This window comes from Lagenorhynchus albirostris, chromosome 10 (genome assembly GCF_949774975.1).
Source record: "Lagenorhynchus albirostris chromosome 10, mLagAlb1.1, whole genome shotgun sequence".
Lineage (NCBI taxonomy): Eukaryota > Metazoa > Chordata > Mammalia > Artiodactyla > Delphinidae > Lagenorhynchus > Lagenorhynchus albirostris.
This window is the reverse complement of record NC_083104.1, coordinates 34,734,173-34,747,385: the sequence shown is the minus strand read 5'-3', so window position 1 is coordinate 34,747,385 and position 13,213 is coordinate 34,734,173. Positions and strand designations below refer to the sequence as shown.

At 40.7% G+C, this 13,213-nt stretch overlaps 1 protein-coding gene across 1 annotated transcript in view; it reads left to right on the top strand.

Annotated features, from left to right (window-relative positions):
- CACNA2D3 (calcium voltage-gated channel auxiliary subunit alpha2delta 3) overlaps positions 1–13,213 on the top strand; it is a 788,855-nt gene that overhangs the window by 155,061 nt on the left and 620,581 nt on the right. The window contains exon 3 of the mRNA XM_060164015.1: positions 1,492–1,608. Within this exon, the coding sequence (XP_060019998.1) occupies positions 1,492–1,608 (117 nt within the window). The remainder of the gene's footprint in view (positions 1–1,491; positions 1,609–13,213) is intronic.

Here is a 13,213-nt window from a genome sequence, read left to right as displayed (position 1 = left end):
GAGCCTTATGCTTTTCCCAAGTAGGAGCTTGGGGTAAGGTGTTAGTAACCGATTCAGGTTTTCCCTCCAAATGAGGGTAAATATAAGGCCCCCAATATTTTTAGTTCTCCAGACTTTTTCATAGCTACATAAATGTAAAGGATTCCTCTTAACATTAAAAGTATTTTGAGCTCCATTTGGAACTTTTTTAAATTAATAAGCAATATTTCTTTCCAGTAGGAACAAAATTAAATGTTTAGTTATATCAAGCGTTTTGGCTTTAGGATTCCTTCATACACTTACACAATATTGAGGACTCCCAAGATCTTATGTGAGTTGTATGTATAAATATTTGCCACATTTGAAATTAAAACCAAGAATTCATTAATTTAAAAATTAACAAATTCAAAACATAAAAACTCATTGCATGTTAACATTGTACATAACATATTTTATTAAAAATAACTATATTTTAAAAAACAAATTAGAGGAGTGGCTTTTTTTTCTTTTTTGCAAATCTTTTCAAGGGTTGATTTAAGAGAAGACAGGTAGATTCTCATACCTTTTTTTGTGGTCAATCTGTTGTGACTTGTTAAAATCAAGTAAGAAGACATGCCTTCATATATATAAGCTGTTGGAAAAAAGGAGGACTTCATGGACCCTTGAAAGGGTCTCAGGGACCCTGCAGAGGTTCTTGGGCCACTTTGAGAACTGCCGATTTAGACAGATAAATTACCAGGGTATGTGATAGGTTTTAAATGAAAAGTTGTCTTTGAGAATTGGAGTGTACTGTGGGTCAGATTAATCACTTATGGAGACTAACAAATTATGAAATCTTATATAATGGTTATTTTTATATAAGAAATGTTGCTGTTTTAATGTTGTTTGTACTTAGTGTACATGCTTCTTTTTGTGAGTTCCTTGAGGATATATAGGAAGTCCTCAGTAATTGAAATGAATTGAATTGAATTACTAAAATTGACAGCAAGGACTTTAACATTATAAAATGTCTATAAGATGCTGTGCTTTTTTTTTTTTTTTTTTTTTTTTTTTTTTGCGGTACGCGGGCCTCTCACTGTTGTGGCCTCTCCTGTTGCAGAGCACAGGCTCCGGATGCGCAGGCTCAGCGGCCGTGGCTCACGGGCCCAGCCGCTCCGCGGCATGTGGGATCTTCCCGGACTGGGTGCACGAACCCATGTCCCCTGCATCGGCAGGCGGACTCTCAACCACTGCGCCACCACGGAAGCCCAGATGCTGTGCTTTAATTGCTTTAGGGTTTATTTTTTTCCTGGGTGCTAGCTAAGCTTCAAGAGAACCAGAGCCAGTTTTCACATTTCTCTCTAGTTGGTTTAATAATTTTGAAATACAGTCCAATCTCCCCAAATCCAGCAGAGACAGCCATATTATAACTTTATTTTTACTTATTCCTTTTAGGTAAATGTGCTCTGACATTGTAGGCATGATGTTTTATGGTATCGTGTGCCATGTTAATGTTGTCCTCCCTCCTTCCAGAAATACAAAGAGTATGAGAAAGACGTTACCATAGAAGAAATTGATGGTCTCCAACTGGTGAAAAAGCTGGCAAAGAACATGGAAGAGATGTTTCACAAGAAGTCTGAAGCAGTGCGGGTAAGTGCCTCTGGTTTCTGCTCTGTACTGCCCGAAGACACAAAGGCAGCTGCAGGCAACTGGCATTGATGAACCCAACTCTCAGAGATCAAAGTTGACTCAGCCATGATGTACACACTTTCTTAAGTCTGGTTAACTAGGATAAGCAGTTACTAGGGGCACAATTACCCTTTCTTCACGTAGGATTTAGGTGCCAGTTTTCGTCTTATGATTGTATACCTTCAGTGGAGGTGTCCCTAATTGCACATCCACAGAGGATGGCCTCTGGCTGTGTAATGCATTCATTAATTGCCAAAGTACATTCAAGGGTACGTTGTGGTTGAACTAAGCAATTGTAAAAAAATTTAAGCAATGTTTGCCAAAATATGGAATTGAAAATTTCTATGGGGTAAATGAGTCTAGATGAAGTTGGAAGTTCTTTTTACCTCTATTGGAATATTACTGTAATTATAATGTTTATCTGGACTGGCAAGAGCTCCCTGAAAATTTAAAAAAAAATTTTTTTTGGAGTATAGTTGATTTATAATGTTGTTTTAGTTTCAGGTGTACAGCAGAGTGAATAAGTTATACATATACATATATCCACAACTCTTGTTTAGATTCTTTACCCATATAGGCCATTACTCGTGAAATTTTATAGTAGCAGGAAGAACGGAACTGCAGTGCACATGTGCATCGTTTTGGATTTCCAAGATGGCCTCCAACTTTATTCCTTGTTGCTGACAAAACAGGGCATCTGAATTCTTGATTTAGGACATGAGAATGTTGCAATATCCTGTGTTAATACCATATTGGCACAGGATTATGGGAAAGAATTGCAATCTGAAGAGTTCTTTATTTCTAAAGTATAGTTTACTTACCTTTCAGTTTTATTATTTCCAGAATGACTTTATTATAAAAGTCCATTTCCTATTTTAGTTTTTCTCATCCTTAATTGGCCAAACCAAATTTCCGCAAGATATTTCTGCTTTAGACCTTATAATCCCACACATTTTCTTGTTTCTAAAACATTTTTGTACTGTTTTGATTTAGGGAAGGAGGGGCTGTAGTTTAGGTAATAGCATGAGCTTGAACCTGGGTTTAGTATCTGCCTTTGTCACTTACTAAACTTCAACCTTCTGTAAAACAGCCTTCATGAGCCTCGATTTCCTCATCTTTAAAGTGGGGAAAACTCTCACGGGGAGTGTGAAGATCAAACACAGTTGTGGTTTTGAGCCATTTAGCACAGAACCTGGCACGTGAGCAGTGCTCAGTGAATAGTAACTTCTGCTGTTACTGTGATTATTAATTTAAATAATATGAAACTTCTTGGTGGAAACTCTGAAGTGCCTTAAAAGAAAAAAAGTGCTCTTATCTGCCACAGAAATACTGCACTGACAGCCATTCCTGGGAGCTGCATCGTGGCCTCTGGTGTGTCTCTATATCACTCCCTTGAAGCAAGTGGTATTCTTCACAGACAGGGCAGCATGGTAGGCATTTGAATCTAACAGTCAGAGAACCCTGAGATAAAAATTTAAGAAAAACCCCACACAATTACTATTTTCTGTTTATAAAATGAACACCACCTTTGTTGGAAGTTTTACAATATACTGAAAAGTATCAAACAGAGAAAAAAATCACCTAAAAGTCCCACCACCCAGCAGGAAACCAACGCTTGTTTTCTTCCTTCTAGTCTTTTTTCTTTACACTTCTGTGCATGTCCTTGTATGTGTTTTTCTTTTATCAAATTAGCAATAGTATTGCCTGTTTGCTTTTGTTGTATCCAGCTGTTTTCACTTCTTTATCCCATTATAGTGTGAGCATTTTCTTGTGTCACTGTGTTTGGAGATTTTCTTAAATGGCTACATAACATTCCAGTCTATGGGTGCGTGTGTCATAATTGATTTGACATTCCTCTGTATCTGGATATTTAAGTTGTTTGTAAGCTTTGATATAAATAATGCTGAAGTAAATCTTCTTGTATGTTAACAGCAGATCAGTAGACAGCACCCACTACGTGTTGGGTGCTTCTCTAAGGACTTCATATACATGAAGTATATATAGGCCTTATCCTGATAACGGCCCTGTGATGGAAGTTACTATTATTATCCTCATTTTACAAAAGAGGAGACTCAGAGCAGAAGTTAAGTCACTTCCGTGAGGTTACCTGAGGAGTGGGGGATGGACCTCAGGCACAGGGACCCCAGAGTCCACTTCCTTCATCACTTCCATGCCCTCAGCATCGCATCCTTCAGTGTATGCTGATTTCCTTAAGATGAATTCCCAAACACAGAGGCAGTTCTGAGGCTCTGAACCCATCTTTAAGTCTCTTTATGCATATGAAAATATTTCTGTCCAAATAAGGTCATGCCAATCCGCAGTCCTTCAACAGGAGTGGTGTGTGAATGCACATTTTCCTGAATCCTCAAAAAATGAATACAAATGTTTTGTTTTGTTTTAAATACTAGTAACAACATTGTCAATTGAGAGAAGGAAATGCCATTATTATCCCAAATTGGATTTCTTCGTGAATCACAGAATTTTGTAGTAGAAAGGGACATGAACATACTTAGGTTCTGTCTCTGCAATTGACAAAAAAGGAGGCCTGCTGTCTGGAATTCATGGGGGCTTGTGAATCATGCTACCGTCATGCAGAGTTCTAATCAGCAGCAGACCCTGGACCTGGGCACTCAGAGGCAGGGGCCCACGTGGTGGGTGAGACATGGGCTCTGGAATAGAGAGAACTGTTCCGAATCTCAGTTCTGCCCCAAGGTGTGAGGCTGGTGAGAAAAGCTGAATAAGCCCATTGGACCTCTTCTCCTCACTCAGCTCCCTGGAGACGTTAGGACGTTAGGATGACTTACTAATCCTTAGCTATGTTTATTGAATTCACTAGGCACCAGGTCCTGTGCCAAGTACTTTGCACATGCCACCTCATTTCATTCTTGCATCAGCTCTGGGAATGAGACATGTTACTATCATTGGTTTAGAGATGAGCAAACAGGCTTGGCCCTGGTTACTTGGGCAGGCTCAGTGGAGTTCCATTGGCACCCAGGCTGTAGGATTATAGTGTCTCTGTGTGTATCTGTGTCAAGTGTTTAGCACAGGCCTGGCAAACAGTAAAGGTTCAGTAAATGTTTGCTCTTAATGCTGGTTACAGGACCTCCCAGTTTGTGAATATGTAATAGTGAGAGAGTCTTGAAGCCTCAGGAAGTCCCTGGATGATGACAAGAGGGAACCTAAGTTTGAAACCTTTTTGCTTTAAATTAGTGAGGTGAAAATAAAAAAGACTGATATGGTTGATGTGGTTCCTTGGAGATGGAAAAAATTTTTTTTGCTCTATTTGAATTGAAATGTTCCCAGCCTAAAGCTATCCAAGATTCTCAGAATTACATATTTTATGTATTTTAAAATAGAGCACAAGGCCCTTTGTAAGCACACTTGATGCCATAAAATTTAGGGTAGCTGGTCCAGCAATATGTGGTTCTCTCCTGCTCCCAATCTTTAAAAAGGAAAGAGGGCTTGTATATCAAGTCAGGGTTTTGTCTGGAGACAGTTTCATCATTGAGATCAGCCTGGTCCCTGTGTGGACTGTGCGTCTCCATTGGCAACAGTCACAGACCATGTGGCATTTGGAGTGAGATGAGGTGGCCACTGACAGGCCTCCTGGATGTTGGCTTATATTAAGGCCAGGGGAGCAGTGGGTGTGACTGTTTTTCATACTACAATTACACCTCACTTCTCCAATAGGAAAGGTTGCTATTGCCCATGGGACTTGTGATATTTTGAAGTGCAAAGACCTCAAATTCCAATTTGCCGGTGCGTTTGCGGTGGAGTCATCGCTTGCCACGTTGCACTAGAATGCTCCACTGTGCACCAGGCCCTGCCTTTCCAGTCCATGCCACACAATGAGCAGTGACCCCCTTCTCAAATGTCCCAGGAAAACACTGGATCTTAGAATTTGCTCCATCCATGTCATGCACTATGCCTAGCAACCTCCCCTTTCCGAGCCCCCATCCTCATCCCCGTCCCCAGCAATCCGAGTCAGGTTAGAGGCCCTGGTGCCTCCCCTAGTGCCTTCCTGCCAATAACTGACTTAGCACCAAGTGCTTATTGATAGTGGATGGCTGGGAGGACTCAAGAACACAGAGGAAAAAGCTAGCTCACAAAAAATGCTGATTATTAAAATTTCCATTGATGTATATAAAATATTTATGAGACTGGCAGTAGCAATTTAGAAAACTGTAGTAACACCTTTAGTTTGGTAGAGGGAGGTGCAGTTAGTGCTAGGGGGAGAAAAAAAGAGTATTAGGGTAACGCAGTCCTTTAACATGCCTGTCACCTCTTGGCTGTTAAACAGTGTTGATCTTTTTCTCTGTCTCTTCGGGCTTGATTTCATCATTTCCCCCCATCACTTTTCCCAGTGATTAGTTGAATCAGAGTGATTTTTATCACACTCATCCCCTATTTGAATTACTCTCCACTATGCAATTATCCTATCACAGAAAATCCTATTTTTCTCCCCATCAGATGTCTGAAGTAAATGTGAAAGCCAGAGTGGCCTGCCCATTACATAACCTCTGTCATCTGATGGATAATGGACTATATGTAACTTTTATTTTTCAGGCTAGCAAATTACAAATAACCTTAGCTTCAGTAATTGCCATTAACATAATGGCACCATCATTATGGTGGCGTTTCTTAACTAATATTTTCTAGCTCTTTTTAATGCCACTGGCTTAAATAATTTTTTTCAATTCCACTCGGAGACTTGATGTAGGTTGTTTTAACATTAAACCACATCAGGTTTGATGCAGCAGTGCTGCTCTTTGCTTTTGTGTATAAAGATAGCAACCAAAGCATCATCTCCCAACTTCTTCGTTCAAACATATTCATGCTACCAAGCCCTCAATTAATGTTGCTGAGCAATTTATCAAGTATTAAGTCCCTATGAATGGACAGGAAATGGAATCAATTTGTTTTCAGTTCATTAACATTTCAAGGGAGATATTTCATATGCTGTACATGGAGGAAGTGATATGTTCTCTGCCAGCTGTGCACTCCCGTTGGGCCATGTCTAAGTGACACCTGGAAGTGCTCGGCTGTGTTACAAGTCAGAGCTCATTGGAAATATTGATAGGAGGCAAATTTGACACAGCTTCCCTTTTTTCTGCTGATGGTGACAAACTCTTTTCCCTGATTGAGGGAAGGGAGAAAGCAAAGGATGTGCATTCCATGGCAGGGGTGACAGGGACAGGCTGCCACTGCCTTTCCTTTGTCTTTAAAATCTGAGCCTTCAGTAGAAGTAGCACAAACCATCACACAGATGGAAGGATCATCTGAGGCTCCAGGGAATTCCAAGCAGGCACAGCTAACCGTGCAGTTGGAGGAGAATCTGTAGGAAGTAGATCTGGGTAACTGCGGGCATCTCTGATTATAGAGATAGACTTTTAGGACAGATTCCAACACAGCCAGTGGGAAGTAATGATCCTCTGATTGCCTTATGGTCCATATAACCCAGATTAGCAGCACACCCTGAAAAAAGTAGGTAAACCAAGGAAATGACAAACAATGATTTCTTAGAGAATTTATGAATTTATACTAGTGTTCTCCAGAATGGTTTTCTAAGGGTGAATTCCCCAACATGGTTTTTTGCCTTTGATTGTGTGGAGCAACTTCGGGGTTATCACACTAATCTGCGCCAGAACTGTAACATCCTTCTGGCTTCCCTGATGTTCCTGGGTTTGGGCCAGGCACTGATCCACACAGCTTTCTCTGCTGGGCTGTACCGAGTGCAGACCTCCACAAACTTAAACACTTTTCAAAGAGACAGAAAGGATTCTAGGATGGTATCTATTTTGGTAGCATATTAGGCAAAACATTAAGTATTTTATTTGCTGTTCAAATTTATTCTCTCCCCCAAACAATTAATTAGAAGTGGCTAAACAAAGAAACTTCATTGGGGACTATGAAAAGACATAGCAAGCAAGTTGCAGGTAAACTTACTAAGTGAAGAGTCTAGTCTGTTGTTTCCAAACTTTGGGTAACATAAATTTAAAAAGCACTCTGAAGCTCATACCTGCAAATAAACTTAATCCTGTTTCAGTTATTTTCTGATTTATATTGATAAAATGATAAATTGAGCCCTTGAAAAAGAGTGTTTTGCTTAAAAATAAACATCTGTGCTTCTTGGGAAAAGCTAAAAGAGACTAGATTATATATTAAGGTTTTTTCCCCTTCCTATAGCTACCTGCTATTCATTGCGGAACTGATTCCCATTATAGCTGTACTGTGGAAAGTAATTGCTGTTGTACAGTAATTCAATTTCAGTGTATTCACGCATCAGTTCACTGATAGGGGCTTATCTGGAGAAACCTGGGACTTGAAGGCTTTTTATCGAGAAATTCCACATGCAGCAAGACGTTTTTCCTAGGTAACGAATATCAGCTTTTGCATTTAATAAACATTTATCTTCCCAGAAAAATGAATTTTTTTTCCCCTGCAGAAGAGATTTACGCCAAGCTTCCAAAAAGCCAGAGGGTACTATTAAAGTGACTTCCTCTAGCTGTTTTTTTGACTGGTACGTGTTTACATATGTATGACTATAAAACACATCTATGTTTTTATGTAAATATATACACTGAGGCATGAAAAGCAGGATGCACCCAAGGAAGGCATGCTCTGACCAAAAATATGTGCTGCAGAAGCGTTTCATATCTACAGGGACTATGCGAACACTTGTGGTATAAAAACTCATCTGTATCGGTAGGCATTGTGAAAATTGTTGGTGAGGCTGCTTTCAAAATCATACCCATTAAGTTGGAAATGAAATCAACCATTTTGTTTACAAATTTCTAAATTAAGGAAAGATTCTTAAGATGGAACTGATTCTCCCTGTATAAAATGACTCTTAGGTCATAAGGACTCTTAATACTAAGTCCAAAATAAACTGAGGTCTTGGGAGTTGAATATACTGAACATTGCTAGGATGGACTTTAGTTATCAACCAATGGAGGTAGCTGTACTTATCTAAAAAGATTTTTCTGCCTTGTGTTCATTTCTGATCTTACCTAAAAATTTCAAAACTTGTTCCTTGAAAAAGGAGTGAATTTGTTTCAGAAAAAAGTATGTTTTCAGTCACAAATGGAGAAGAAAAGAGTATTATTTTTTTGTGTTGCTGTATCTTGTGACCTATTTGCCCTTCCTTCCTTCCTCCCTCTTTCCCTCCCTTCCTTTCTTCATTCTTTTTTTTTGTTTTTGGCAAACTGCTTTGCAAAATTCCATACATATGTGTAAGGACATTTAGAGCAGAAACCTCAAACCAGAAGAAACAAAAAATAGCGACAATCTGGATTCACCAGTTTTGATGAGGTCAGCAAACCATCCTTGGTTAATGGTTGAGGGCAAAACCACATGGATCCATGTGGTCTTCGTGGGTTTCACCCCAAATGGGGTTGGGGTTTCCTCTAACATACTTCAGATTGTATCAACCTGAGCCTCACAGCAAGGCCCAGAAGGCTGCTTTCCTGCCCACATTGAGAGTAAGCAACCAGCCCATCTCCTAAGGGAGATGCACTTCCTGTAAAGAGATGGAAGGAGAACGACCAGGCATTTTGTATCCGTTTCATCTCCAGTCTCCTCAAGCCCTTCGTTTTCCATCAAGCCTGTATGGGGAGTTGGGTTGGCTTGGTGAACTGCATCCTAGCTTTCCTGCCTATTCTGGGGCTGTTGGCCTGTAGAAAGAGTTCTTTGTGGGTAGAACCACTATGCCAAACCCTCCCCAACTTCATGGTTATTTGTCCCATCCCAAATATTTGACCTAAAAGCTCCTTTTGCAAAGCTATGGCAGACTTTGTTTTGGGTTTTCTATGTAGCTCACCGTACCCATGTTGGTTTTCTTATGCTTTTTGCTTTGTTTTTAATGATTATACTATACAGGTTCACTGTAAAAGAAAAAGGAATGTGCAGAAAAATATAAAGGAAAAATTAGATACCACAGCCCCAGGAGGTATTGAAAGGCACTTGACATCTTTCAATACCTTTTGTTTTAAAATATCTTAATTTTTTTTTTTTTTTGCGGTATGCGGGCCTCTCACTGTTGTGGCCTCTCCTGTTGTGGAGCACAGGCTCCGGACGCGCAGGCTCAGCGGCCATGGCTCACGGGCCCAGCTGCTCCACGGCATGTGGGATCTTCCCGGACTGGGGCACGAACCCGTGTCCCCTGCATCAGCAGGCGGACTCTCAACCACTGCACCACCAGGGAAGCCCTAAATATCTTAATTTTTATGCTTCCAGATGGTTTCTATTTGTGTATGTGTATATGCATATACATGTATATATGTAAACTTCCAAAACATTGGCTTATTCTTTCTTGTAACCAGATTTTTAAAAGAATTTATGTGTTGTGGACATCTTTCCACATTAATGAATATATATATTTTTATTCCTTTTCATGACTGCATAATAATCTGCTTTCTAGATGTTTCAATCAAGGAGTTTTGTCTTGGCGAACATTGATGTCATTTAGTGTTTCAGTATTATAAGCAATAATATGATAAACTCTCTTGCAGAGAAATTTTTTCCATTTATTTGATACTTTTATTAGGATGTATTCCTAGAAGTAGAATCAAGGCTTTTGGTATACCTTGCCCGCTTGTCCTCCAGATACCACCCACCTGCTTGTGCTCTCACCTGTGTGGTTGGAGAGGTACTATTACTCCACTTTCTTCCCTAACATTTCACTATTATTAGTCTTTGGGTCTTGATCAATCTTACAACAGAAAGCAGCATCTCATTTTACTTTATTTTCTGTAACTACTCACTGTTTGGCATGGTGGGTCCTTTCTGGCTCCCTACCTGCCCTACACCAGGGTTTGAGGCAAATTACACAATGTCACAGAGCATGGGTGCAGTGTCACAACATAGAGAAGGTGGCCTGGGTGCTGGTCCCTCATCATCTCATAGAGAGGTGTGCTCAGGCACTTGCTTGGTGTATCTTCCCATTTGTTTATGTTGTTTTCAGCTTCTTCCATCAATGTCTTATGATTTTTCGGAGTACAGAGGAAATACTTTCAGCTTTTCATCACTGAATGTCATGTTGCCTGTATGTTTGTTATATATGGCCTTTATTATGCTGAGGTATGTTTCCTCTATACCCACTTTGTTTTTATCATAAATGGATGTTGAGTTTTGCCAGATGCTTTTTCTGCATCTATTGAGATGACCATATATGATTTTTATTCTTCAACTTGCTAATATGGTATATCACATTGATTGATTTGTAGATATTGAACCAGGTGGTTCTGACCCCAGCTTCTTTCAAACTACTGCTGCTGTGCTGAGACTCAGAGCATGTGAGATTTTGCATGTGCCCCTTAGAGCAGAGTCTCTGTTTCCTGTAGCCCTCTGACCCTTCTGTACACAAGTCCCACTGGGCTTCAAAGCCAGTAGTTCTGAGGGGTCATCTTCCTGGTGCAGGACTCCTGGCCTGGGGATCCCAACGTGGGGTTCAGACCTCACTCCTTTGGAAGAACCTCTGCAGTTACAATTATCCTCCTGTTTGTGGATAACCTATCTGGGGGCGTGAGTCTGAACTATATACTGTGTCTCTACCACTCCTACCTGTCTCATTGTGGTTCCTTCTTTGTATCTTGAGTTGTGGAAAGTCTTTTCTGCTAGTCTTCAGATCATTGTAGGTAGTTGCTCTGTAAGTGGTTGTAATTTTGGTGTGCCCGTAGGAGGAGGTGAGCTCAGGGTCTTCCTACTCTGCCATCTTGGCTACATACCTCTCCCTCCCTCCCCTCCTTCCTATTTGGTTGGATTTGATGAAGGAAGACTTGATTTCTGGACAGGGCAAGGAGGAAATGAGTGTTGTGAAGCCATGACTTAGCAGAAAAACCATGACTTTCCCCAGTGTCCGCTGTGCCTGGCTGAAGGAGCATTTGGTTGTAATGCACAGGCTTGATGCTAGAACTAGGGTGTGTGCCTCCAGGCCTGGCACATGTTTCTCTTCATGTGGCAGATGGTAAACATGGGCAGCTCACCACCCCCAAGAAATGGAACAAACTAATGTTATGAGCAAGTTCAAGAGGCTTTTCGTAAATTAAGGAGTGATGTCATGAAGGAGAATTTGGAGTGATGCTGAGAGCAGTTGCCAAACCCTTTCCCCCGATCTGGGTTTGGTGTTGTCCCAGCTGTAGTCTGTCTGGGTCAGGGCACCCATCTAGAGCCCTGCCCCATCCCTGCCAGCATTAGCTGTCACAGCATCCTGCTTATTTCTTTAGACATGTTTTGAAAGTTGTACTTTGTTTATCTCAGTTTTGACTTGCATATTGTCAGTCTCCACCCTAGAACTCCACTGTCACGAGGACGGGGACCTTGACCGTCATGCTTCCTTTTATATCTTCAGTACCCAGGCAGGGCACTTGGGTGTCCGTGAATGAATGAACTGGCCACACTGGTAATGATGCTGTCATGCTCCTGCTTGGGATGAGTGTCTACGCACCAGGACACGGGGCTGGTTAAGGTCTCAGGCATTTCCTGTGTGTTTCTGCCTGCCCTGCCCTCTGCTCCCCACCAAATGATCTATTTCTCCTCTGCCTCACATGTGAAGTTTGTATGTGGTTTATCTTGTTCATGGTTTATATTATGTTTCTTTACAACAAAGCAAAAGAAAAACAATTCCCTTTCGCATCCAAAGGGAAATGTCACTTAAAATCGTATTTCCTGTTTTCATTGCCTACTTTTATTCTCCATTTATAAAATTGGTTTTGAAAGATTTCTTGTCACTTAGGTCAAGACCCAGTGGACCAAGCAGCCTGGAGAAGAGGGGCTCATGGCCACAGAGACCCTGTGCTGGCCCCTGCTATAAGCCAAGTAACAATTACACCCCATCTGGGAGCCCATGTGGAGATGCTGGGCTCGCCCTGTGGTGCTCTGACTGCCTTGCTCACTGCAACTAGAAGAACAAGGTGTTGGTGCAGGTAGATGACATGCATGACACTTTGAAGCAAAGTGAATGGGTCAGGGAGAGCTGAACACAGCAGAATCGCATCAGAAATCTTCTGATCTTCCAGATTATTACATGGTTTTTCCAACAAAACAGACCACATAGAAAATAATGCCACTTAATTTATACCCAGGCAAGGTGAAAGAAATCTTAAAAAGTTTGTGGGTGGGCAGAAATTACGGTGAGTCACTGAAGTGTCACCATCAATATATCCAAATGACAGAATAAAGCAATAATAATGATGATGATGATGATGATAATAATAATAATAATAATAACCCACTAGCTATAATTGTATAAATTACTGGCAATGAATGAAAGGTTTTCAGAAATGTTTTGAATGTGTATTTAGGATGTTTAACTGGGGATGTGTTGCCAGCATCCGTTGTTTTTTTTTGGTCTTTGCTCAGTTTCCCATATGGAGGTAAGGAGCAGCTGGTCCTGCAACACAGCGAGGTTATGTATGTTTTCTAAATTAGGTTATGAGGGGAAAATGAAAAGGTAGTTAGGAATTCAATGGCGTTTCATTTATACTGCATTCAGGGGAGGGTTGACAGCCCTTTCGAATAATCAGAGTCTTTGTTAAAAATCAGCTGGGATATCCTTGATTGCCTATCC